Raw genomic sequence first — 26,374 nt, 5'->3', positions numbered from 1 at the left:
TTTCTTTTTCTTGGGGATGGTCTTGCTCCCTGTCTCCTATACAATGTCACGAACCTCCGTCCATAATTCATCAGGCACTCTATCAGATCTAGTCCCTTGAGCTATAGGGAAACCCCTAGAATAGATCTATGCTTAATAAAAAGTGTTTTCCTACAAAACGATGTCATGAATCCCCGAGGATTCTGAATTCCTGACGCACTCCTGAGAAGTTCCTGAGAAACAGAGAGCTCATCAACCTTGAGATTTTTGCAGGTGGGAAGCGTGAAGCCCAGCGAAGCTAAGGACCTTTCTTCTTTCCACCTGGCGCTCAGTTTTTCAAATCTGAAACATGCGGCGGTATGGTACTTCCAGGACTGCAGTGACGATTAAGAGGCTGAATAAAACGTTTAGCAAAGTGGTTTTAAAAAAGGCCAAATGTGGAATACAAGGTTCCGTCTTATTTTCATTTCCTCCTCCACTTATTCCGCCCTCGGCCTCCTACCCATGAGGCCCTGCTCATCCTCCGACCCGAAGCCTGGATACTGCCCGCCCAGTCCCGCCCTCAAGACCGGAGTCTGGCACTCCCACTGCGCTCGATCCGCCTCCCGGGCCGAGCTCTGCCGCTTCCGGAGCCTGGGACCCGGTAACCACGCCGCCCCAGCCCCTGCAGCCCTCCTACCATCCAGCCCAGCCGGCTGATTCCGGGGTGGGAGTTGAGGTTCCGCCCCACGCGAGCCGGCGCGCCGGCCTCGGGTCCCCTCCCCGCGTCGCCCCCCGGCAATCGCGGCGGCCTCGCAGAGCTCATCGGTAGCGAGACGTCTGAGCTCCGAAACTACTCGCGATTTCGCTTAACCCTGTCTTCAGCGTGGCAGGGTCGGCCTCCCTGCCCCTCCTTTTTTCAGCCTCTAGTTCGGGCGCTGCGACTTGGAGGAAACCTGGGAGGGTTGAGGGTTCCCGACGCTTCGAAAATTTTGCAGGATTTCTGCAATTCACGGAGAGCCCCGACACTAAGCCTGTTGGGTTTTCCTAGGCTGGGAGTGGAACTTTATCCCGCAGGCCTGATCAAAAACGCCTTGGCCCAAGGCCAGGCCAGCCAGAGGTGCCAGTGACTTGGAGAGGCTGGCGGCGCCTGCCATGGCCCTGCCTTGGCCACCATCCCAGGGGCGCAGCGATAGCCGCTTAGGATTCGGCCGCCCGATTTTAAGTCTCCGCCCTGCCCCCATCCTTGCTCAGAAAATCTCTTGGCCTGGAGGAGGAGCCCTTCTTAAAATGTTTCCCTGCCTTGCGGCCATTTCTTGTTTCCTTTGCTCTTCATCCAGATTATTGGTCGGATATTTTCTGACCCGTCTCCACCCTGGAATAGGGCCCAACGGAGTCACAGGGGCAAATTACAAAATCATGCGCCAGAGGTCATTAGTCCGTTCAGCAGTCCAACCCAGGTGCTAGATTTTCTTGGTTAACTTCACAAGTTCAAGTCCTGTGGCAGCTGCTTCTGCTTCTGGGCTTCTCTTTCTGGTTTGTTGCTGTTCAGACTCTGCAACCCCCATGGACTGCAGAAGGCCAGGCTCCTCTGTCCTTCTTTATCTCCTAGAGTTTGCTCAAACTCATGTCCATTGAGTCTGTGATGCCATCCAACCATCTCATCATCTACTACCCGCTTCTCCTGCCCTCAGTCTTTCCCAGCATGAGGGTCTTTTCCAGTGAGTTGGCTCTTCACATCAGGTTGCCAAAGTGTTGGAGCTTCAGCTTCAGGATCAGTCCTCCCAGTGAATATTCAGGGTTGATTCCCTTTAGGATGGACTGGTTTGAACTCATTGCTGTCCAAGGGACTCGCAAGAGTCTTCCCCAGCTTTCAGTTCGAAAGGATCAACTCTTTGGCCCTCAGCCTTCTTTATGTTTCAACTCTCACATCCCTACATGACTACTTGAAAAACCATGGTTAAAGTTAAACACATTTAACTGATTAAACAATGTTTAAAGTCAAACAATTTGACTCTCAGTTTTCTAGGTAGCGCCAGGGGTAAAGAACGCCTGCCAGTGTAGGAGACATAAGAGACTCGAAGTTCGATCCTTGGGTTGGGAAGATCCCTTGGAGGATGGCATGGCAACCCACTCCAGTCTACTTGCCTAGAGAATGCCATGAATAGAGGAGTCTGGCAGGCTCTAGTCCATAGGGTTGCAAAAGAGTTGGACCCGACTGAAGTGACTTAGCACACAGGCATGCCTGATGAGTGATGGCCTAGGGGTTAGCTGAGGGAGCTGGGTGTACTTGGGCTTTGCCCCATGGGGTACTGAGCTTGGAGATTAAATGCCTCTGGGGCTGGTCCCTCTGCAGGCCCCCGGGATCATGTGGTATGTCAGCACTCGGGGTATGGCCCCACGGATTGACTTCGAGGAGGCGCTCTTCTCTGGCTATGCTCCAGACGGGGGCCTCTACATGCCTGAGGAGCTTCCACAGCTGGGCAGAGAGACCCTGCATGAGTGGAGCACACTCTCCTACCCCAGCTTGGTGAAGGAGCTGTGCAGCCTCTTCATTGGACCTGAGCTCATTCCTAGAGATGACCTAAATGGTGAGCACCCCTCTACCTTTCTACTCTCCCACCTCACTATTCTGCCAGCCCAGCCCCCAGAGTTGCAAATCCATCATTCAACCCCTAGGAGATCCCCAGTCATATTTCCCAAAGTTTGGCTTCCCAGGTGGCTCAAATGATAAAGAATCAGCCTGTACTGTAGGAGACCCAGGTTTGATTCCTGGGTTGGGAAGATCCCCTGGAGAAGAGACTGGCTACCCTCTCCAGTATTCTTGCCTGAGGAGCCTGGTGGGCTACAGTCCACGGGGTCACAAACAGTCGGACATGACTGAATAACTAACAAGTCCCCAGTCATATTTCCCAAACTTTGGAGTTTTTCCCAGACTCTGAAATCCCAGAATTGGAAATATCCTCAAAAAGTTTCATCCATTCCAGTTCCCACCCCAGTGTGGGGAATGCCAAAGTAATCGGCAGAGAATTTGTTTTTAAAAAAACTTTTCAAAACTAGGGATTTCACCATTGACCTTGAATGAGATGCTTGAATGTTTGAATATTTCCTTCTTGCATATACTTCAGCATTTCTGGGCTTCCCTGGTGGCTAGATGGTAAAGAATCTGCCTGCAATTCGAGAAACCTGGGTTCAATCCCTGGGTTGGGAAGATCCCCTGGAGGAGGGATTGGCAACCCACTCCAGTATTCTTGCCTGGAGAATCCCCATGGACAGAGGAGCCTAGTGGGCTACAGTCCATGGGGTCACAAAGAGGTGGACTCAACTGAGCAACTAAGCACAGCATAACACAGCACACATATAACACACAACACAGCACAGTATATAAAGCACCCAGACCCACAGATTGCTGTTTTATTTCCTCAAATGGTAATTCCAGAAGGGATTTTGAGAGTGTTCTGGACCAGCTCATTTCAGACTGTTATGTGCCTACAGATTGTCCCTGGGAATCTTGTTAAAATGCAGATTCTGATTCAGTAGATCTGGGGCGGGCCTGAAAATTCTGCATTCCTATCAAGCGTCCAGGCTTCCCTGGTGGTGCAGGGGGAAAGAATCTGCCTGCCAATGCAGGAGACTCAAGAGATGTGGGTTCTTGATTCCTGGGTGGGGAAGATCCCCTGGAGGAGAAAATGGCAACCCACTCCAGTATTCTTGCATGGAAAATTCCATGGACAGAGGAGCCTGGTGGGTTACAGCCCATAGGGTTGCAAAGAGTCAGATATGACCGAGCAACTGAGCATGCATGCATCAGACGTCCAGATGATACTAATGCTGCTGGTCCATGGACCAGCTGTATAATATAATCCAGCAGCAGCAGCAACCTAGTAATGAGAGTTTGAGACTGAAAAGAACTCAAAATGTAGTTTGGGACTTCCCTGGTGATCCAGTGGTGAAGAATCTGCCTGCTAGTGCAGGGGACACCGGTTCGATCCCTGGTCCAGGAAGATTCCACATGCTGCAGGACGACTAAGCACGAGTGCCTCAACTACTGAAACCGGCTCACCTAGAGCTCGTGCTCTGCAATGAGAGAAGCCGCTGCAGTAAGAAGCTCGCTCGTGCAACTAGAGAGAGCCTAGCTCTCTCACCCCAGCTAGAGAGTAGCCCACCCACAGCTACTCTGGATGTAATAAAAATAAATAAATAAAAAAATTTTAAATGTAGTTCAGTGACCAGCACTGATGGCATTGCCTGGGTATGTGTTAGAATTCTCATTACTTCCTCCGACTTACTGATCCAAAACCTGCATTTTAAGATCCCAGGTGACTGGTTTGCCAATTAAAGTTTGAGAAATGCTACTCTGGATGGGCTTAGCTTTAGGTAGGACCCCAAGTTTCTGGCATCACAGGTGTGAGATTAAGTAATGCAAAACAAAGAAACAACTCTCTATTTTTAGGAAGGAAAATTAGAAGAGATGAGATACTTGATTTGTTTGTTGCGTGATTGTTTAACTGAATTTCTACTGGAATACATGCACACAAGAAATCCAAATGGTGTAGAAATCTATAAAGTAAAAAATGAAAGTCTTACAGCATCAATTCTGCTGTCTGGGAGAATCACTGTGAGGAATCCATGAACAGTTCGGTTCATGTCTTTCCAAACTTTTCCCCCTAGGATTATACAATTATATTCATACACAGTATCCTTTATGATAAAAATTTCAGGTATTTTACTCTGGTAACAAGATAGAAAATTCAAATTTAAAAGTGTAAAGAGACTAAGAATGAACTTGGAGGACAAGTGTGTGTGTGTGCGCGTGTGCACACTCTCAGTTGTGTCTGGCACTTTGTGACCCCATGGACTGTAGCACATCAGGCTCCTCTGTCCATGTGATTTTTCAGGCAGGAATACTGGAGTGGGTTGCCATCTCCTCTTCCAGGGAATCCTCCCAACCCAGGGATTGAACCCACATCTCTTGCATCTCCTGCATTTGCAGGCAGACTCTTTACCACTAGTGCCACCTGGGAAGCCCTGGAGGAGGATGAGAGAATGCCGTTTTCAATGTACGATTTCCCTTCCTTCCCCTTGCAGATCTGATTGATCGTGCCTTCAGCAGATTCCGCCACAGAGAGGTGGTGCATCTGTCCAGGTTGAGGAATGGGCTGAACGTGCTGGAGCTGTGGCACGGGGTCACCTATGCGTTTAAGGACCTGTCCCTGTGCTGCACAGCACAGTTCCTGCAGTACTTCCTGGAGAAGAGGAAGAGGCACATCACCGTGGTTGTAGGTGTGCATCATGGGCATGTGCCCTGGAGCCCACAGCACCCCAGCTGGCTGGTGTCCGCCCATGGGATGCCCTCCAATGATGTCTCTTGGGGAGTGTGTTACTGATTCTTCTAGAGCAGCTTTCTTTTTTAAAAAATTGATTTATAATACCATGTGAGTTTCAGGTATATGGCACAGTGATTTGGTTATATGTATCTATTGTTGTTTAGTCGCTGAGTTGTGCCTGATTCTTCTGCAACCCCATGGACTCTATCTAGCACACCAGGCTCCTCTGTCCGTGGGATTTCTCAGTATTACAAAATATTGAGTATGGTTCCTTGTGATATACACTAGGTCCTTGTTGGTTATCTGTTTTATATATGTGAAGTGCTCAGTTGTGCCTGACTCTTTGTGACCCCATGGACTGTAGCCCACCAGGCTCCTCTGTCCATGGGATTTCCCAGTCAAGAATACTGGAGTGGGTTGCCATTCCTTTCTTCAAGGAATCTTCCCGACCCAACAATCAAACCTGTATCTCTTGTGTTTTTTTGCATTGCAGGTGGATTCTTTACCCGGTGAGCCATCAGGGAAGTCCTGTTTTAAATATATATGTTAATCCCAAGCTCCTAATTTGTAGAGCAGGGTTCTTAACATTCTCTTGTGCCATGGACCCTTTTGACAGACTGATGGAGGCTATGGAATCTTCTCAGAATAATAATTTAAATAAATAAAATACATAGATGATATGGTGCCAACTTCACAGGTGCCTTGATTTATATCCATGGGTCTCTTGGAGGTTCAAGGACCCCAGGTTAAGTACTGGATTCCTATCCTCCAGGGTATCCCCTCACTTGGTAACTGTGCTTTAGGGGCCAATTTCTTTCCATCTCTCTTTGTCTAAAGAGGGGGGTTCCTCCTTCTTCCCATCCAGGAACTTCTGGAGACACAGGAAGTGCTGCCATTGAGAGTGTTCAGGGGGCAAAAAACGTGGACATCATTGTTCTGCTGCCCAAGGGTCACTGTACAAAGATTCAGGAGCTCCAGATGACAACAGTGCTAAGAGAGAACGTCCACGTGTTCGGAGGTGAGTGTTGGGACTGAGGTTCTAGGGACAGCGTGGCCCTGCCTTGAGTGGTTCTATGTTGCGAGATGGACTGGAACCAAGCTAATCAATTGTCTAGCTGAGCATCCTGCCTCCTCTCCTTTCTCTCTCCTTCCCTCCCTTTATCAGTCATATTTTGAGGTTGGTATATGCCCTGACTTAGCCCTAAGTAGGCTCGTGGCTACACAGTCTCAGAAACTATTGGAGGTGACTGGTGCATAAACCATTACTAATAAATAGTACATCCAAGAAAGTGCAGGTTTAAACCCATACCCCAAAGAATGCCACCTCCATGCACATTCAACCTGTTTGTGCCATGTCTGCAAGGCAGCTCAGTCATAGCCTGAGCCAGATGACTTGGATTTTTTTCCAGGGCACAGAGGTTCAGAGGGCAAAAACACATTGCCCTCTGAGAGAATGTGCTATTACATGTTGGCAGCTCACATCTTCCCTTGCAGTGTTGAATCAACTAATGCATTTGGTTAGCAGGTCTAAGTATTTAAAATAGGAAGCTACTCAGTGGTACCTATGGCTCATGACTCCTACTTCCTGAGCCACATCATGAATCATACCATTTTATGCTTGCAGAAAGGCAAAAAAAATCTTAATGTCTGGCCATCTATTCTGAGCGCATTTAATCATTATGAAGCCCAAGAGTGTAGGAAAGCAGAGTGAGTTTGAGTGGAGCCATAGTTTTTATTGTGGGCTTCCCTAGTGGTTTAGACAGTTAAGAATCTGCCTGCCATGTGGAAGACCTGAGTTCAATCCCTTGGTCAGGAGGATCCCCTGAAGAAGGGAATGGCAAACCACTCCAGTATTCTTGCCTGGAAAATTCCATGTACAGAAGAGCCTGGCCAGCTACAGTCTATGGGATTCCAAAGAGCTGGATCTGACTGAGCAACTAACACACATTTGTATACTTTTTTATTTCTACCTGTCACACCCCACTGCACCCCAGGGACCCCCAAGGAAGGGATAGGAAAATGAGCAGTAGAGATCTTGGTGAAGTTTTGTGCTCTGTGGCCTGGAGCAAGCTGTCTAGGTAGCCTGACTTGGTTTGGTCACTCACCTAGCAGGACAACAAATGTGGTAGCAGAAAACCCTCCTTCTGTAGCTGGCCTGGCCTCCTGTTATAATCCCATAGATGAAGTTTTATATAACACCAATTTTGTCAAGGACCAAAAACACAGCGAAAACAACTGTTACCCAGGGGATTAGCATGAATATCCTTTGTCTGTTTGTTCAAGAGCAAACAAAAAGCCTCTTCTACTCTTTCCTTTAGCAAACCCATGTACATTCCAGTGAAAAGTTTATTGTTTAGCTAAGGCAAGTGTTGGCAGAATTAACCTTGGTAATTCATTGCCCATATCTGGCCACATATTGGGCTTCCCAGGTGGCGCTAGTGGTAAAGAATCCACCTGCCAGTGCAGGAGATACAAGAGACGCGGGTTTGATCCCTGGGTTGGGAAGATCCACTGGAGTAGGAAACAGCATCCCAGTCCAGCATTCTTGCCTGGAAAATTCCATAGATAGAGGAGTCTGGCAGGCTGCAGTCCATGGGGTCGAAAAAGAGCGGAGCATCTGACTACATTTTCCTGCAGTCATGGCAAGATTTTAATGCACAACATTCAGGTTCCTAAGGGTTTCTGTTAAACCCTAAGCACCAGAATTGCTATTTATGGATCTGCGACTGTCTTTGCCTAGAATCAGATCAGAGAATAGCTTTTTGTGCCTCTGTTCTGGACCTGCAGCCTTCTCTCCTTGTATACAGATATTGGAAGGCTTTTATCTAAGGGCGTGTATAGAAGCATCATTCCTGATCATGAGTTGGAGAACAGTGCACATTAGGAAAATGTGGCAGACATGTGGATGGTGATGAATACAGTATGTCATAAATGTGCATAAATTAGTTTTTATTTCAAAACAGTACCGTTCAAGTTCTTCCTTTCCTTTCTGGAATCTTCTGACTTGGTTTCCAGGAGAATATGCGTTAGTTTGGGAGCTAGCAGTGGGTGTGTGTTTTCCCTAGGACTAGGGAGCTCAGGGAGCAGAGATGGGTCACCTGGATTGTTGTGTCTTAGACACCGATGTTTTCTGAAGTCATTAATACCCATTGTACATTATATACTCAATTCTTCTTAAGCACAGGATAATCAGCCAATGCTAGTTATGTATTATTTGGGTTGTTTTTGCCTGGAAGTAACAGAAAACCTAACTCAGACTGACTTGAACAGGGATAATTTCCAGCTCATGTACCTGTAAGTATAGAAATGGAATGGGCTTCTGACTGGTTGTTTCACTGCCTTCTGGGAGCCAGTATTCTTGGTTCCATCTTCCCCAATTCTCAAGCTTTTTGTGGTTCATGATGGTCACTGAAGGTAACCAAGTCTCTCTTCCTGTGGCTGTCTCTTGAAAGCAGTGAATCTTTTCCTTGAACCCCAGCAAATATCCCCCTTGTAACATGGATCTGGAGTTAGTCCTGCAGTCTCAGTGCTACTACATGATGAAAGGGGGAATGAATGGTAACCTCCACGCCTACTCTGGCATTTACCCGCAATAATCTTATCCCCCTCTGGCCTCCAAGTTTGGATTCAATGGAGAAATAGACCCAGGTTTTAGATAAGAGATTAATGTTGGCTTGATTGCTGGTTGGGCTGGGTTGAGGGGTGCAACTTGGACTAGGTGCTGATTTGCCCAACAATTACCCAATTAATTTATCCATAAATTAAAGTGCACACACACCCAGCTTAAGGAGAAATCCTGCCCATACCAGCTTCCCTGCCACGTAGGAGCCGAGGGTAGAACCTCCACCCTTTGATCTAAATGAGGGAACAAGGGCAGATCCCCTAGAAAGAGCAACTCTTTCCCCTCAGCCCCTGATGGAGAACCATGGAGTAAAGCTCAGCCTCTCACCATCTTATAACCTGATAAACTATCCTGTCCTTATTTCCAGAGCCTGGGGAAGAGGGCCTGGACTACAAAGAGGAATTCTTCCCCCAGTGTCCCAGAAGGTTGACATTTAATATCTAATTTTAGATAATGGTAGAAACATTGGAAATGTGACCATAAGGATATGAGCCATGGGTTGAGTGAAGGTCCCAGTGCGATGGGCTCAGTCTGAAAGGCCTTGTGGGCACATGCTGACCATCTGGGGGTTCTCTGTGCTCCTGACAGCTCTTTCTCCTCTCTCCCCTGACAGTAGAGGGTAACAGCGATGAGCTGGATGAGCCCATCAAGACGGTGTTTGCCGACATGGCCTTTGTCAAGAAGCACAACCTAATGAGTCTGAATTCAATCAACTGGTCCCGGGTCCTCGTGCAAATAGCCCACCACTTCTTTGCTTACTTCCGGTGTGCGCCATCCTTAGACATGCACCCCCTGCCCCCCGTGGAGGTGGTTGTGCCAACAGGGGCTGCCGGTAACCTTGCAGGTGAGGAGACCCCTGGACGGAAATGGGCTTTCCAGAAAAATGCCTGTGGTCCTTGTCCTCCCAGCCACCTTTTGGCTATAACCTAGGTTGGGTCCTTTGTTGTTTCGTCGCTTAGTCACGTTCAACTCTTTGCAACCCCAAGGACTGTAGCCCACGAGGCTCCTCTGTCCATGGGATTTCCCAGGCAAGAATACTGGAGTAGGTTGCCATTTCCTTCTCCAGGGGATCTTCTCGATCCCGGGATTGAACCTCGGTCTCCGACATTGAGAGGTGGATTCTTTATCACTGAGCCACCACGGAAGCCCAGGTTGGGTCCTAGGTGATGGGGAACTACACAAAAGAACCTTCCAGAAAATGTCCCTCTGACTTCCTGGGAGGACATCCTGGCCTTTTGCCACAGGGGGAGAGTAACGGGTTAACCCCAGTGTGCTCGGCCGCCTGATCTGATGTGTCGCTCAGCAGAGTGTGGGGAGATGAGGTGAAGGTTCAGCTGCTGTTCCTGGATGGCAAAGCCCTCTGCCAGGAACGTGGACTTTCCTCCCAGCCCTGGCCAGCTCCCTGCTCTGAGGATAAGGACTCGCCTGGCACAGCGTGTTCTCCTCAGAGACCGTGTGATGTGGAAAGAGTCCTGGACTTGGGCTTCTGGCTCCAGTTCTGTCCTTTACTAGCTGAATGGCTGTCCCTTAGGTTCAGCTCCTCGGCTATCAAAGGGAAGTTGGACCGCTTATCATATCTCTCAGGACGAGCGTGAGGTGCAAATTAGATTCTGTGTGTATGTGAACTTTGTGAAGGTCGAGTGCTATAAAGCTGCGTGGCATGAAAATAATTTCCTGTAATAATTTATAGGAACGTTGATCAAGCACTGACTATGTGTCAGGCAGTGCTCTGAATGCTTCCCTCATATCAATTCATTTAATCCTCACATGGGCCTATGAGGGGCACTATTTCATTTTACAATGAGGAGGCTGTGGCACAGAGAAGTCCTTGGACAGCCTGTCATTGTTTACGCACTGGTCAGTCCCAGGGCCAGGATGGTGGCCCAGGCAAGCTGGCTTCAGAGTCTTCGCCCTTTTGAACTTATGAGGCTGCCTCTTGATGGACGTGACTTTTTTCTGATGGTTCTGTTAGTGGCATCGCTTCTGATGGGTGCCCAGGTTGGCTTAGGTGAGACCATGAAAGCATCTTAGTGCTCAGGAGTCTTTGTGACTTCAGCTAACACAGGGATGGAAAAAATGAGCTGGCTGTTAGACAAGGACGGCTCAGCCTTCTTCCCCATCCGTGGAGAGAAGCCCACCACACTGCCCATTTGCATCACCCCCCAGGGAATGGTACCACCTGCCTGTGCCCTGTATCTGCCACAGTGCCTGGCACAAAAGCAACATTTGCAGAGGGATCTCCGATCTAGCCCTGCTCCATCAGGAACTAGCTGCTTGACTTTAAGCCCTTGGACCCCTTAAGCCTCCATTGTTCCCCTGTCATGCAAGGATCGTGGCATTTACTGAGGGTCCCATGAAATAAGACTGTAAAAGTGCTTTGCAAAATTGAGTGACACTGGGTGGTGTGGGTATCCCTAACTCCTTTTACTTACTCATAGAAATAAACTATTCATGGGAATAGGAACCTTCCTAAACTACGTTACCTTTCTGGGCTCTCCATCTCTCAGGGTGAGGCATTTTATTTGTTTCATGCAAATAGGAGCTGCTGTTAGGTGGACAGTAGCTGCCTCCCCATCCTCCTTCGGCCCCTTTCCAGGAGAGTCAGCCTGAAAGCACTGGTTCTTCGTCTGGGGACTCAGCGTGTACTCCAGACTTAGACAGACCTCTAAGTTCACATCCTCACTCTGCCACTTAGCAGGCTCTGAAAGTACGAGTATTAGTAGCTCAGTCATGTCCAACTCTTTGAGACCCCATAGGCTATGGCCCACCAGACTCTTCTGTCCATGGGATTCTCCAGGCAAGAATACTGGAATGGGTTGCCATTCCCTTCTCCAGGGGATCTTCCCAACCCAGGGATTGAACCTGGGTCTCTTGAATTACAGGCAGATTCTTTACCATCTGAGCCACCAGGGAAGCCCAAAGCAGGCTTTGGGTGGGTCATTTAAACTTCTCAGAACCTCTGTTTTCTCTTCTGCAAATGGTGTGTGTCAGTACCTGGTGGGGGCAGGGTTTGGCGTGGAGAACAGCATCAGGGCACAGTAACCCCCTCCTACTCTTTCCTCCTTTTTTGTTTTTTGGTAGCAGCTTTATTGCTCTATGATTCACATACCATAGAATTCACCCGTTTAAAGTATTCAGCTTAATAATTTTTAGTGCACACAGATTTGTGCAACCATCACCATAATGTTTTAGAGCATTTTCATCACCCTAAGAGGAAGCCCTGTTCCCATGAAGTAGTCATTCCCTCCTCTCTCCCAGCTTTAGGCAGTCACTCATCTATTTCATCTCCGTAGATTTTCCTATTCTGGACATTTTATGTAAATGGAATCATCCAATATGTGGCCTTTTATGTCTAGCTTCCTTTCACTTAGCATGACATTTTCAAGGCTCATCCATACTGTAGCATGTGTTAGTACTTTATTCCTTTTTATGGCTGAATACTATTTTATTGTATCGATGTATCACATTTTATTTACACATTTAAGAGTTAATGGACATTTGGATTGCTTAGGTTTTTAGTTATGAATAATGCTGCTGTGAACGTTTGTGTATGTGTTTGTATGGCTCTGTTCTCAGTTATCTTGAGTATATACAAACTAGGAGTGGATTTCTGGGTCATACTGGAGCTCTGTGCTTAACTTTTTGAGGAACTGCTGGATAGGTTTCCAAAGTGGCTGCACTATTTGCCATTCCCACTAACAGTATATGGGGGTTCCAATTTCTCCACATCCTGACCAAGACTTGTTATCATCTGTCTTCTTGATTCTAACCATCCGAGTAGGTATAAAGTGGTGTATCATTGTGATTTGGGTTTGTGTTTTCCTGATGACTAATGATGTTGAGTGGGCTTCCCTGGTGGCTCAGTGGGAAAGAATCCACGTGCCAATCTCTGGGTCAGAAAGATCCCTGGAGGAGGAAATGGCACCCCACTCCAGTATTCTCACCTGAAAAATCCCGTGGACAGAGGAGCCTGGTGGGTTACAAATATTGCAAAAGAGTTGGATACCACTTAGTGACTAAATAACAGCAACAATGATGTTGAGTATCTTTTCATATGTCCTTTGGCTATTTGTATATCTTTTCTGGAGAAATGTCTACACAAGTCCTTTGCCTATTTTTTAATTGGATTATTTGTATTTTAATTGTTGAGTTGTAAGAGTTCTTTATATATTCTCGGTTCAAGTCTCTTATCGGATATACGATTTGCAAATGGTTTTTCCTATTTTGTGGGTAGCCTTTTTATAGTGATAAATTGATAATGATATATTGATAGTGTCCTTTGAAGCATGAAAGCTTCAAAAAGCACAAAACCTTCTTAATTTTGATGATGTTCATCTATTTTTTCTTTTGTTGTCTGTGATTTTGGTGTCATGGCTAAGAAACCATTGTTCTCCTCTCATAAGCTGGGTGCATCGCTCAGAAGATGGGGCTGCCCATTCACCTGGTCGTGGCAGTGAACAGCAATGACATCATCCACAGGACCGTCCAATGGGGAGACTTCTCTCTGTCCAAAGCGGTCAAGCCAACCTTGGCGTCGGCCATGGACATTCAGGTGGGATGTGTGTGCAGGTCTGCCCCAGGTGTTGGTTGGATGGAGGTGGACAAGGGCTGAGGTCAGCATGACCCCTGGGACCCTGCCTCTCTGCTCAGGTTCCCTACAACATGGAGAGGATCTTCTGGCTGCTATCTAGCTCTGACAGCCAGGTGATAAGAGCCCTCATGGAGCAGTTTGAAAGGACAAAAAGTGTGAGTCTACCCAAGGAGCTGCACAGCAAGGTCAGTTACCACTCACACACCATGGAGAAAGGAAAGGGTACAGCCACGAGACCAGACCTGGGGTTTGAAAATCTTTTCAAGGAAAGGAGATGCTTGGGTATTTTTTTGAGTACCTGCTATGAGCCTCACACTTCTGGAGTTTGTGAAGATTTACTTTTTGAATGGGGAAAGGTGGTTGGTTTAGAGGTTATTGGTTTAGAGTTAGATGCATGTAAATCCAAGCCAGTTATGAGACCTTGGGTTAGTTTCTTAAACTCTGTGCCTCAATCTCCTCATCTGTAAAATGGGAATCATGAGAATACCTGCCTCATGGCATTGTTGAAGATTTAAGTCCATCAAGCGCTTTGTATACTGCCTGGCAATATAGGGCTTAATATATTAACTATCATTATTTTATTCATTATTGTTGTTGATTTCCAATAATAACAACTGGAAGCCACTTTCTCTATCCAGTATGTGCAGAGACTATTGTTCAATTAACTTTTTTAAAAAAAATAAAGAAGGAGAGGGAGTTTCTTGGCAGTCCAGTGGTTGGGGCTCTGTGCTTGCACTGCAGGGGACCTAAGTTTGATCCCTGGTCAGGGAACTCAGATCCTGCAAGTCACAGCACTGCCAAAAAATTACATTAAAAAAATAAAGAATAAGGAGAAATTTTGTCTCCAGATGGATAGGAGTCTAGGGCTCAGTTGCTCAGTTGTGTCCAACTCTTTGTGACCCCATGAACTGTAGACCTCCGGTCTCCTCTGTCCATGGGATTCTCCAGGCAAGAATACTGGAGTGGGTTGCCATTTCTGTCTCCAGGGGATCTTCCTGACCCAGGGATCGAACCCAGGTCTCCTGCATTGCAGGCGGATGCTTTACTGTCTGAACTACTAGGAAGCCCTCTAGGGAAGGATTGCTTTTATTTTAATGTAACCTGGTGATGGAAACTTATTTAATATCAAAAAAGGATTTCATATATTGAATTTGACTATAATTTTCTCTACCACATTCCTACCAATTGGTCATCCAGACTGTGTATACTTCCAACAACAAGGACCTCACTACCTCACATCAGCTGTAGTCATTACAAAGTTCTTTATGTCAAGCCAGAATCTGTTCCTTCTAGCTTGTGTACTGGTGAGCTGATTCCCATACTTGAAGAGAATCTTCCTTTACCTGCTAAGCCTTCCTGGTTCCTTTAGCTACATGGTGTGAATTACATGGCGTAATTTTGAGTGGTTGGTGTCCATCTTAAAGAGTTGTTCCCAGAACTAGATACAGTTCTGTGGGCTCAGTCACTCACACAGACGGGTGTGGAATTTGTCTTCTGGAATCTGTGCTTCTTTTCCTCTCTTTTTTTTTCTGGCCATGGCCTGTGGTTCCCCACCAGCGATCAACTCTGCCCCCACACTGCATTGGAGTCCAGGAGTCTTAACCAGTGGACCACCAGGGAACCCCACCAGCGATCAACTCTGCCCGCACACTGCATTGGAGTCCAGGAGTCTTAACCACTGGACCACCAGGGAAGTCTCCCTATGCTTCTTCGATGCAACCTGTTTTAATCAGTTTGGACTGCTATAACAAAGTACCACAGACTGGTGACTTATAAACAATACAAATGTATTTCTCACAATTCCAGGGACTGGAGGACCGAGGTCAAGGTGCTAGTATCAAGGTCAAGGTTGGATTCTGGTGAGGGCCCCCTTCTGGGAGGTAGTAGGCCGCCTTCTTGTATCCTCGTATGGGGGAATATGAGACACTAATAAAGATACTAATTCCATTCATGAAGGCTCCACCCTCATGACCTAATTACTTCCCAAAGCCTCACCTACAAATACCATCATATTGGGATTAGGGCTTTAACATATAAATTTGGTGGGAACACGACTATGAAGACCATAATACAACTAAAGTTCAGCTTATTTAATGGTTTGTTTTGATATTCCTTCTCCTCATGTAAATGAGATGCTATGTGAAGACAGACACCATATCCCCTGGTTCTTCATTCTCTCCCTGGCTGTACATGTAGAAGTTACTCCATCTGCTGAATCAACATTCATTCATTTGTTCATTCATTCATTCATGTTACTTATTGCCCATGAGCCAGGAACTGTGCTTGGTGCTAGAGATTCAAATATAAATAAAACAAACACACTCATTGTCTGCTGTGAACCATAATGGGTCAGGAAGATGTCTAAACAATTTATAATAACCTGTGGTTTCTATTGGGCTTCCCAGGTGGCGCAGTGGTAAAGAATCCACCTGCCAATGCAGGAGACATGGGTTCGATCCCTGGGTTGGGTAAATCCCTGGAGAAGGGAATGGCAACCCACTCCAGGATTCTTGCCTGGGAAATCCCATGGACTGAGGAGCCTGGAGGGCTACAGTCCATGGGGTCACAAAGAGTCGGACATGACTTAGCAACTAAACAGCAGCAACATGGTCTTTATTGATTGAAGTTGATTATACTCATGGTTTTTGGCACATGCAGTGCATTTCCAGAGAATGATCAAATAAACCATCTACATCGAGGGAGCACTGAAAAGGGAGTCTTCCTTTTCTGAGGTAGTGGGCAATTTTCCTAAAGGAAAGCTGGAGATTTGGGTGGAAACCGATGGGAAACTATTCCCACACCTACAGGGAGGGGGCGCACTAACAGCAAAGCACTAGGAATGCTTGAGTGCCCTTAGCCTGTGTTTCCTTTGGTTGCTGAGCAAGCATATGTTCTATTTTGCTGATCCAGAGCCAAATTCTAACTAAATGTATTGACCTGAAACTCAAACGTGTGCTTCCTCTAACTTGAGTGAATCTGTTTAAAACTGGGAAACATGGGAAACTAGCTTTTTCTCTGAGCTGAATCTGAGCCATTTCATTTGAGTTTCTGATGTGTACCCAGATGGTTGTATTGGGTGGTGGGTTTTTGGTCATCTCTTCCCCACTTCCCCTCAGCTTTTGGAGGCAGTAACCTCTCAATCGGTGTCGGATGAGGCTATCACCCAGACGATGGGCCGCTGCTGGCAGGAGAACCAGTACCTGTTGTGCCCGCACTCAGCCGTGGCCGTGAGCTGCCATTACCAGCAGGTGGACAGGCAGCAGCCCAGGTACTGGTGGGGTGGGCGCCTGAGTTTCAGGGAGGGGGGACCCCTTTGGACCTCTCTGGGCCCATCCTTTTCCCCAAGCAGGGGGCACAGGAATGTGAACAACTTGCTTTTTTTGGGAGGAGGGGTGCCCCACATGGCATGTGAGATCTTAGTTCCCCGACTAGGGATCGAACTCAGGCTCTCTGCAGTAGAAGCACAGAGTCTCGACCACTGGTCCACCAGGGAAGTCCCACAAATGGGTTTTATGAGCATAGTGGGTGCTGAGTGAAGGTGTGTGCTGAGACTGTGGTCCTAGAAGAGGGAGCTTGAACCCCAAAAAGCAGGAGCAGTTGGCTAGCAGAGTTATTGCAGAGATGAATTCAAGGGACCAAACCTGTTTTTTTCCCTGTCTCTCTCCACCCTACCTCTAACCTTCCCCTGTTCCTTCTTCTCCTGCCTCACCTTCTTCCGGTACCTGCCCCACTATCTATTATCTTCCACCCCCTGTTTTCACCTCCCCCACTTCCCCCAGCCCTCCCCGCTGTTGTCTGGCTCCTGCCTCTGCAGCCAAGTTCCCGGAGGCTGTGCGGGCTGCCAGGCTGACCGTGGACACCCCGGCAGAGATCCTCGCCCTGGAGCACAAGGAGGCACGCTGCACCCCAATGCGGAAGGGCGATGACTGGACACGGATGCTCCGGGACACGATTGAGGACCTGAGCCAGCAGTGGCAGAGGCGCTTCCTGAATCTCCCGGCATAGCCCCGCTGGAGATGGCTTCCTTTAGGCCTCTGACCCTGGGAGGTGTCCCCTGTGAGCCGCTTGGGGCACCTTCTCCCCATTGAGAGTCTGTGCAGGAGGTTCTCGGGGGGCTGCTCTAGAGGTGGGGGTCTGGAGCCAGCGGGCTGTGCTCTGTTCCCAGGATGCTCTGTGCTGTCACCGCCTGATGTCGCGCCTGATCCCCTGGGAGGCGGGGAGGGCTCCTGTAGATGTTGCTGGGGGTGCACTGCCACCGCCGGACAGTGCAGGAGCATTGCTGCTGCCTGTGAAAGTTTCAGTGGATAAGAATGTGCCTGCCAGTGCAGGGGACACAAGTTTGATTCCTGGTCCAGGAAGATCCCACATGCCAGGGAGCAACAAAGCCCCTGCGCCACAACTGCTGAGCCTGGGCGCCTGGAGCCCGTGCTCCGCAACGAGAGAGAGCACCACAATGAGAAGTCTGCGTGCTACAGGGAAGAGTAGCCCCCGCTTGTAGCAACTAGAGAAAGCTCGAGCAAAGCAACAAAGAATAAGTAAATACATAAATAAATAAATAAAAACTTAAAAAAGAAAGGAAAGTCTGGGGTTCAGGGTCAACCTCGGCTCTAAGATTTTGGACCCAGGCAGATGGGGACCGCTGAGTCCATTAGCACAGGTCTGGCTTGAGTCTTAGTTTATCTGGTCCCCAAACCAGATCACAGGCCTTGGCCTGCCTTGTCAGAGGCTTTGTTGTTGTGTCTAGTAGATAAATTGTGTCCCACTCTTTGCAACCCCATGGACTGTAGACTGCCAGGCTCCTCCTGTCCGTGGGATTCTCTAAATAAGAATACTGGACTGGATTGCCATTTCTTTCTCCAGGGATCTTCCCAGCCCAGGGATCCAACCTGTGTCTCCTGCATTGGCAGGCAGATTCTTACTATCTGAGCCACTGGGGAAGCCCAACATATGTGTACTAAACTATGTATAATTTCCCTGGTGGTCCAGTGGTTAAGACTCCATGCTTCTAATGCAGAGGCACAGGTTCGATCCCTGGTTGGGGAAGTTCATATAGTGTGGCAAAAAAAAAAAAATATATATATATATGTTTAGCACATAGAGTGTGCTAAATAGACATGAAGAAATAATAACAGCACTTACATTTATCTCTTCTCCCCCCGTCCAGTGGATTGCCTGTGGGCCTGTCTTTGGTAGTCCTGGTTGAGCACTGTGCCTGGTGCATTCTGGAACTGGCAGGACCAGGAACAAAGCTCCTCTGTGACTGCACATCTACCAGATACTGTGTGATGACTCTCAAAGTGTGGTCCTTGGGTTTCCCCAAAATGCAAACTCCCAGCCCCCACCCTGCTGCTGCTGCTAAGTCACTTCAGTCGTGTCCGACTCTGTACCACCCCAGAGACGGCAGTCCACCAGGCTCCCCCTTCCCTGGGATTCTCCAGGCAAGAACACTGGAGTGGGTTGCCATTTCCTTCTCCAATCGTGAAAGCGAAAAGTGAAAGTGAAACCCCCACCCTAGAGCACAGCAAATCTGTGGACATAGGCGGGGTGTCTTCAGTTCTTACAAATGCCCCCACATAAGTTTCCACCCTCTAATTTCAGGAAACCCTGGCCAAGGACTTTAAGTTCATAAATAATTGTCTGTCACAGGGAGATATGCTTTGTTTCCACAAGGGCATGCTCTCTTCCTGCTACTGTTTTTATGATCTAGCCTACACTGCCCAATTCAGGAACCACCAAACATTTGTTGAGTTCTTGCAATGTGAATAGTCTGAACTGAATTTTAAATTTTTTAATTAATTTACATTTAAATGTCAAATTTTCTTACTTGATTCAGTTATTGGAAAACTTTTAAGTATGGAAAAATTCAAGTAATATGGATCTGCTTTTTCAGCTATAAAATTTATGAAGTACATAAAATACTTTGTTTTGGAGTATAGTTGATTAATGTTGTGTTCGTTTCAGCTGTACAGTAAAGTGATTCAGTTATACATATACACGTGTCTGTTCTTTTTCAAGAAGATTCTTGTTAAGATATCTTGATTCAAGATAGTGTTCTGATTGAGATGTACCACAAGTGTAAATTACATGTTGGATTTCAAAGACATCTAATGAAAAAAAATCTAAAATATCTCAGTAATTTTATATCAATGATCTGTTGAAAGGATGGTGTTTTTATGTATTAGAATAAATAAAATATAATATTAAATTAATTCCATCTTTTTCCTTTTCTTTTTCTAAGGACATTTAAAGTTGTATATGGGGCTTGCCCTTGTGGCTCCCAATGTATTTCTAGAGACAGCAGTGATCTAGAGCTTAACCTTGGCTTTGTGTGTACATGAACACGCCACAGATAGTTGTGGATTTACTTATATTATTGGGTTCAAATCTTGTGTGGATTGAGGAAGGGGGTTAGACAAACACAAAGACTGCAGTATCAGCACACCCTCAGACCCTGGACCCTGGGAGCCCCTTCGGATGGCAGGTGAGGCAGGCACAGTGTGGAGAGATTTCTGACCACTAGAGGGCACTGTTGCAGCTACTCTGAGGGCTGCTGTGAAAGGACCCAGTGGCCGTCTAGCTGTCTTCTCCCCATAGTTAAGGGGAGTTTGGGATGGACATGTACACACTGCTATACTTAAAGTGGATAACAAACAAGGTCTTACTGTATAGCACAGGAAACTCTACTCATTGTTATGTGGCAGCCTGGATGGGAGGGTAGTTCAGAGGGGAATGAATACATGTATGTGTACAGCTGAGGCCTTTTGCTGTCCACCTGAAACTATCACAACATCGTTAGTCAGCTATAATCCAATATAAAACTAAAAGCTAAAAAGCTGCCTGCCTGCGCCCTGAGGTCTACAGGAGCTTCTGGTCGCCCAGGCTGATCTCTGCCTGCCACCCCACATCAGAACTTCCAGGCCTGCATCTCCGTGGTGTCCAGGGGCTTGAAGGGAGAGGCCAGAGGGCACCCTCTTACTGAAAAACTTGACACCGAAGCAGGACACTCAGTGCAGAGAGAGCAGGAATGCTGGACACACAGGAGGACGGGGCAGCCTCCTAAAAGAATGACATGACCCTTACAGCCACAGGACTTCACAGCTTCTGAGACACTTTAAGAGCAAATGTGGTGGAGCCTCCTGAACCCATTTATCCGTCAGGCATGACAGGCCTGATACTTCGGGGTCATGAGATATTTAAGAGGTCCATGGAGATATTTTAATTTCTTTTAAAAGCTGAGGAGAGCATGGCAGCCCACTCCAGTATTCTTGCCTGGAGAATCCCCATAGACAGAGGAACCTGGAGGGCTACAGTCCACGGCAGTCACAAAGAGTTGGACATGACTGAGCGACTAAGCACAGCACACAAAAGGAAGCGAATATAATCTGGCTTGGGTTGTATTCATGTTTATACCAACACAGTAGTACAAAAATTTTTAAATATTTTTGCCCACTGAAAGCAAAAGTGCCCGGGGCCCACCAAAGTCATAGTGCAGCCCTGAAAGGACCTACTGTACACCAGGTGATATTTCATCAAAGCAACTAACTTAATCCTGATGGCAAGTTGTGAAATGCATGTTACTATCAACTAGGTTTTAGAGCTGAAGTAACTTGTCAGGATGGTACCAAGAGGAAGCAGAGGGGTGGGACTTGAGCCCCATGTGTTTTCAAGTTCAGCATGCATTTTTCATCTCCCCAGGTCATAAGGAGCTGGTCACATTCTGCTCTGGTCTGCCATTCTCCATCCTGCCCCAGACCGTGGCCCTTCTGCTGGGTCCTCCTCCACCCTCCCTTACATGGGAGCAGCACAGCTGTGCTGTTCCAGGAGGCCTATTACAGGCTTCTGCAAACCTGTTTCCCAGGTCTCTGCCTGCAGCACCCCCCACCCCACCCCCACCCCAGCACCCAGGACCTGCTGCGTGTGGCCAGAGACAGTGGTTCCTTATTCTCTGCTGCCATATTTCTGAGGCCTTCAGGGCAGTGTTGGGGGTCACGTGTGTGTGCCAAGTTGCTTCAGTCGTGTCTGATTCTGTGCAACCCTGTGGGCTGTAGCCTGCTAGGCTCCTCTGTCCATGAGATTCTCCAAGTAAGAACACTGGAGTCAGTTGCCATGCCCTCCTCCAGGGGATCTGCCTGAGCCAGGGATTAAACCTGCATCTCCTGCATGGGCAGGTGGATTCTTTACCTCTGAGCCACCCTGGGAAGCCCTAAATAAGGCATGCATGCATGCATGCTCAGTCACTTCATGGGGTCACAAAACCCCTCACCTTCTGGATGGTTTGGAGACCTTTGCAGCAGTGAGAGGCCACTGTATATCTATGAAAGGGGACCCAGAATAAAGCCACTGGACACTGCACAAATAGCATGAAACATGAACTTCAGGATATTCTGGCCATATTCTGGGGCTGATTGGAGGAAAGGATAGGAGTGAGATGAGGTCAGAAGAAACATCTACCCTTGTGAACAAACAAAGGCACACAGACACATGTACAGACAAATACCTACATATACCCAATCATACTTACATACAATGCATCCCCCTCAATGGCCAAAGCAAGGATCCCAGTACGAAAGAAGTTAGAAGCAGGATGAAGTTCTCTTTCTGAGTTATCCACTAACTGGCAGTGTGACCACACACAGGCCATTTCGTCTCGCCGAACCTCAGTTTCCTCATCTACTAATTATAACACTTACCTTGCTGGTTTATTTTGAGAATTTCATAAGATCATGCATTTCCAATAGCTAGGTAAATGTTAAAATGCCATACAAATGCTTCTTATTAACATAATTTAGTCTGCACTGAACAATTTAGTACTTCTAAGCTGTCTTGTGTTTTTTACTAGTTGCTTCCCGTATTTGTCTTCTCTTGCCTCTTCCTGGAGAATAAATTTCCCTCGTGGCCCCATGGAGTTGGCACAGCTCTGGGTGCAGTGTTAGAGTTGTTCTGGCTTGAACAGTGTGCCCAGCAGAATCTTTGCAAGGGTCAATGGGAGACTGAATGTCAGTAGGGGCTCTTCTGGGCCATTAACAAGTCTTGTTAATTTGCATTGATGAAGATAATTGGGATGATTCCCTTTCTTGAGCACTCATAATGGGCTGTTGCTGTTCAGTTGCTACATATACATAAGTCATGTCCAACTCTTTGAGACCCCATGAACTGTAGCCCTCCATGCTCCTCTGTCCTCCACTCTCTACTGGAGCTTGCTCAAATTCATGTCCATTGAGTCAATGATGTTATCTAACCATCTCATCCTCTGTCATCCTCTTCTCCTTTTGCCTTCAGTCTTTCCCAGCATCAGGGTCTTTTCCTATAAGTCAGCTCTTTGCCTCAGGTAGCCAGAATATTGGAGCTTCTGCTTTAGCATCTGTGCTTCCAATGAATATTCAGGGTTGATTTCCTTTAGGATTGACTGGTTTGATCTCCTTGCAGTCCAAGGGACCGTCAAGAGTCTTCTCCAACACCACAGTTTGAAAGCATCAATTCTTCAGTGCTCAGCCTTCATGATCCAACTCTCACATTCAACTCTCACCACTGGAAAAACCATAGCTTTGACTATATGGACCTTTGTTGGCAAAGTGATGTCTCTGCTTTTTAATATGCTGTCTAGGTTTGTCATAACTTTCCTTCCAAGGAGCAAGCATCTTTTAATTTCATGGTGGGCTCAGCCTCTTGTAAAGCATGTTCCAGACACTGGCCTCTTCAGTCCTGACAAGGACTGAATGAGAAAGTACCACTGTGGGCTCCATTCTAGAGATGAGGAAATGAAGCTCAGAGAGGTTAAGTAATTTGCAAGGCCACCCAGTCAGTGAGTCCTGGAGGAAGGATGTGAGGCTGAGTGCAGGGTTTGTGAGCGTAACCTCAGAGCTAGATCAGGAGAGGAGCTCTGGGCCTGATGGCTCCCACGTTCTCTTCAAATCAGAGCCTGCGGGCTAGATGGGGTAAGGGCCATGTCTGAGGGTGGAGGAGAAGAGAAGAAAGCACATCACTAGCAGAAGGGCCATCTGGAGGGGGCGGGGGTGGTGGTGCACAGAGCCAGCACCTTTGCAAGGAGCTCTCCTCTGGCTCAGGTTCCAGCTTGGAGCTGGGTTCCTCCTGGGGAATCCCTGGAGCTGGTGTCTGCTGAGTGAAGTGGCTGTGGTCATGGGACCAGAGGGAGGTTAGAATCATTCTGTGGGATTGTCAGCCACTGGCCAGGAGGCCCAGCCTAGTGGCTCCCACTGGAAAGACTCAGATGGATGAAGTCAGGGAGCTTTTGCTGAGTTTTCTGTGTCCCCAAGTAAACAAAGGGTGAGCAGCACAGGAAGGGCTGGACAACTGGCTTCCTGGAAAGAGGAGAGGGCCCCCTTCTCTGTCCTGCTCTTGGCCTTTGCCCAAGAAAGCATCTTCCCAGAATTTCTTTTTAGGCCCTACCCGTTGGTTAATAAATGAATAACATTCCACAACGTGGGCATCTCCCAGGTGCCTGCTGGGCAAACGCTGAGGGCCAGCATGCTGGCTTCCTAACAAGTGCTGCGGAGAGAGAAAAGGTAGGAAAAGATGGGGCGAGGGTCAACTTATGGAGAAGGGTAAAGTTTGTGGGAGCCCCCAGGGGCTGTCCCAAGGCTGTGAGGTCTGGTTACTGGTTCACCAGGGCAGGAGACCAGGCGTCCTCCTGCAGCGTCCTCCTCCTCCACCTGCCCTGACCTATGTCGTGGCGACTGGTTTAGGGCCTGCTCCTCAATTACTAAAACATTCCTTAAGGGCTGCTGTCAAGTACCCCATAAGCCAGAACCTGGCCTCCACTCCTAGCCTTCCCTGAAAAGAGCTTCATACCCAGTGTATAGAACAGAACAGGCAGGGGGCGCTGCAGGGCCCAGAGGAGGAAAGATGACAAAGCTGGAGAGGGTGGGGTGGGGTGAAGAAGGCTGGGCTGGGTCTCCGAGGGTCTGATGCTCCTAGACTCAGGACTATCTCCTTCTTCTCAATGGTTTAGCCATCAAAGTACCTGCCTGTTCAGTCGTGTCCGACTCTTTGCAACCCCATGGACTGTAGATCACCAGGCTCCTCTGTCCATAGAATTTCCCAGGCCAGAATAATGGAGCGGGTTGCCATTTCCTACTCTAGGGGCTCTTCCCAATCCAGGGATTGAACCTGCATCTCTTGCGTCTCCTGCTTTGGCAGGCAGATCTTTACCACTGCACCACTTGGGAAGCCTCAGCCATCACAGAGATCTATTACAAGAAGGTGAGGGACCTCCTGTTGTAGCGAAAGAATCTGTGTACTTGATCCTCGGGGAGGGAAGCTCCTTCCCACTGAACGAATGCACAGAACCTAAGTCACCAAGGCCAAGGTCCTGTAGAGTGTACAGAGCCAAGAACTGAGACTGGGCTCTGGGTGGTCCGGTCAGGGTGAAGCCCCTGGAGTCTCCTTGATTTGGCCGCTAGGGGGACCTACTGAGCGCCAGCTCTCCAGCCTCCTCTTGGTGTCCTCAGTCGCCGGGATCACAGTCTTCCACCATCCCTGAGCCAGACCTCAACCCGAGGCAGGGACAGCGCTAACTTGTAAAACCCACGCAGTTTAGGTCTTGAGCGTTCAGAACAGTCAAGACCCAGCTCTGGGCAACGCTCCTGAAAATGCAGGTCCTTTCGAGCTGCATTCTCGCCCCATTCCCCTGTCCCCCTCAACCTCTGGACCAATTTGTTGTTCAGTTGCTAAGTCGAGTCCAACTCTTTGCGACCTCATGGACTGCAGCACGCCAGGTTTCCCTGTCCTTCGCCATCTCTGGACCAAAGGAAAGTGAAAGTGAAGTCGCTCAGTCGTGTCCGACTCTTTGCGACCCCATGGACTGTAGCCTACCAGTCTCTGTCCGTGGGATTTTCCAGGCAATAATACTGGAGTGGATTGCCATTTCCTTCTCCAGGGGCTCTTCCCGACCCAGGGGTCGAACCCAGGTCTCCCGCATTGTAGACAGACGCTTTACTGTCTGAGCCAAAAGAGCCCTCCAAATTCTCCAAGTCTGGAATGAGCCCAGCCGATTATTCACATGGCCAGCAGAGGGCAGCAGAACACACCCAAAGTCTCTCCTTCCAAAGATGACTGACATCTCCCCACCCAGCTCCAGCCCCACCCCCACACCCCACAGGCCTGCAGGTCTGACTTTGTTCTCTAGAAATTAGTGTCCCTGAAGGTCAGAGGGTGTGATGGGCCCCAGAGATTTTTATTTTTAGCTCATTGCTTCTCAAATTTAATATTGGCAGCTCTCTCTTTTAAAAGTTAAATATATATATATATATATATATCATGTGTTTGTGTTTGTGTGTATCACATATATTTCCAATATTGTCCTACATAGTTTTTCTTTTGTAATCATGCTACTAAAACATATACAAAGGTAAAACTACCTATGAACCTGTTATACTGATAACGCCCATACAACAAGACACAGAAATAAACATTCCAATTAAACGAGAACAAATCCACAAACAAAATCAATAAAATTCAAAGTAATTCCATCGATGTATGTGATCGCTCGCTCACGTACTGCACTCAAATCTCTGGTGGCCTGTGACGGGGCGCTGCACTCCTTAGATGTGATTGTTGTGGCTCGTTTAGTGTATTTACCTCCCTTCTGCGGTGGAATAACTTCCTCCTCCATCACTTTTCGTATATTATACATGGGAACACATCCCAAGCACAGTCCTTTGTGATGTCATATAACCTTATATCTATCTGCCTCTCCTTACTGGTTTGTGATAAGTGAGGTGATATTGTTGCTTGCAATTGTAAATACAGGTATAAATGCAGACTGTAAAATTATGTGTTGACTTACTTTTAAGGGGGCCGGACAGATGGTGCAGAAAATGCCTTTAAAAATTATCAAATGAAATCATCACACACACA

At 47.7% G+C, this 26,374-nt stretch overlaps 1 protein-coding gene across 6 annotated transcripts; it reads left to right on the top strand.

Moving 5' to 3' along the window:
* Window positions 1-468: 468 nt before the first annotated feature.
* THNSL2 (threonine synthase like 2) lies at window positions 469-19,707 on the top strand. 6 transcript variants are annotated; one of them, XR_003037066.2, is made up of 10 exons: window positions 516-622; window positions 2,315-2,549; window positions 5,047-5,241; window positions 6,151-6,303; window positions 9,521-9,751; window positions 13,311-13,459; window positions 13,558-13,683; window positions 16,615-16,766; window positions 17,278-17,554; window positions 17,664-19,707. XR_003037066.2 is itself a non-coding variant. In NM_001192844.1 (9 exons), exons 2-9 carry the CDS (start codon window positions 2,327-2,329, stop codon window positions 17,501-17,503), a joined length of 1,455 nt encoding a protein of 484 aa, NP_001179773.1. In that variant the 5' UTR covers window positions 605-622; window positions 2,315-2,326; the 3' UTR covers window positions 17,504-18,562. The 6 variants fall into 6 exon arrangements, 3 of the variants coding, with proteins under 3 accessions (XP_059747430.1, XP_010808378.1, NP_001179773.1); XR_003037067.2 differs by having other exon boundaries at window positions 17,278-18,033; window positions 18,663-19,707; NM_001192844.1 differs by having other exon boundaries at window positions 605-622; window positions 17,278-18,562.
* Window positions 19,708-26,374: the final 6,667 nt, after the last annotated feature.

This window comes from Bos taurus, chromosome 11 (assembly GCF_002263795.3).
Source record: "Bos taurus isolate L1 Dominette 01449 registration number 42190680 breed Hereford chromosome 11, ARS-UCD2.0, whole genome shotgun sequence".
Taxonomy (NCBI): domain Eukaryota; kingdom Metazoa; phylum Chordata; class Mammalia; order Artiodactyla; family Bovidae; genus Bos; species Bos taurus.
Note: the sequence above shows the minus strand (reverse complement) of the source record. Positions and strands in the feature narration are given on the sequence as shown.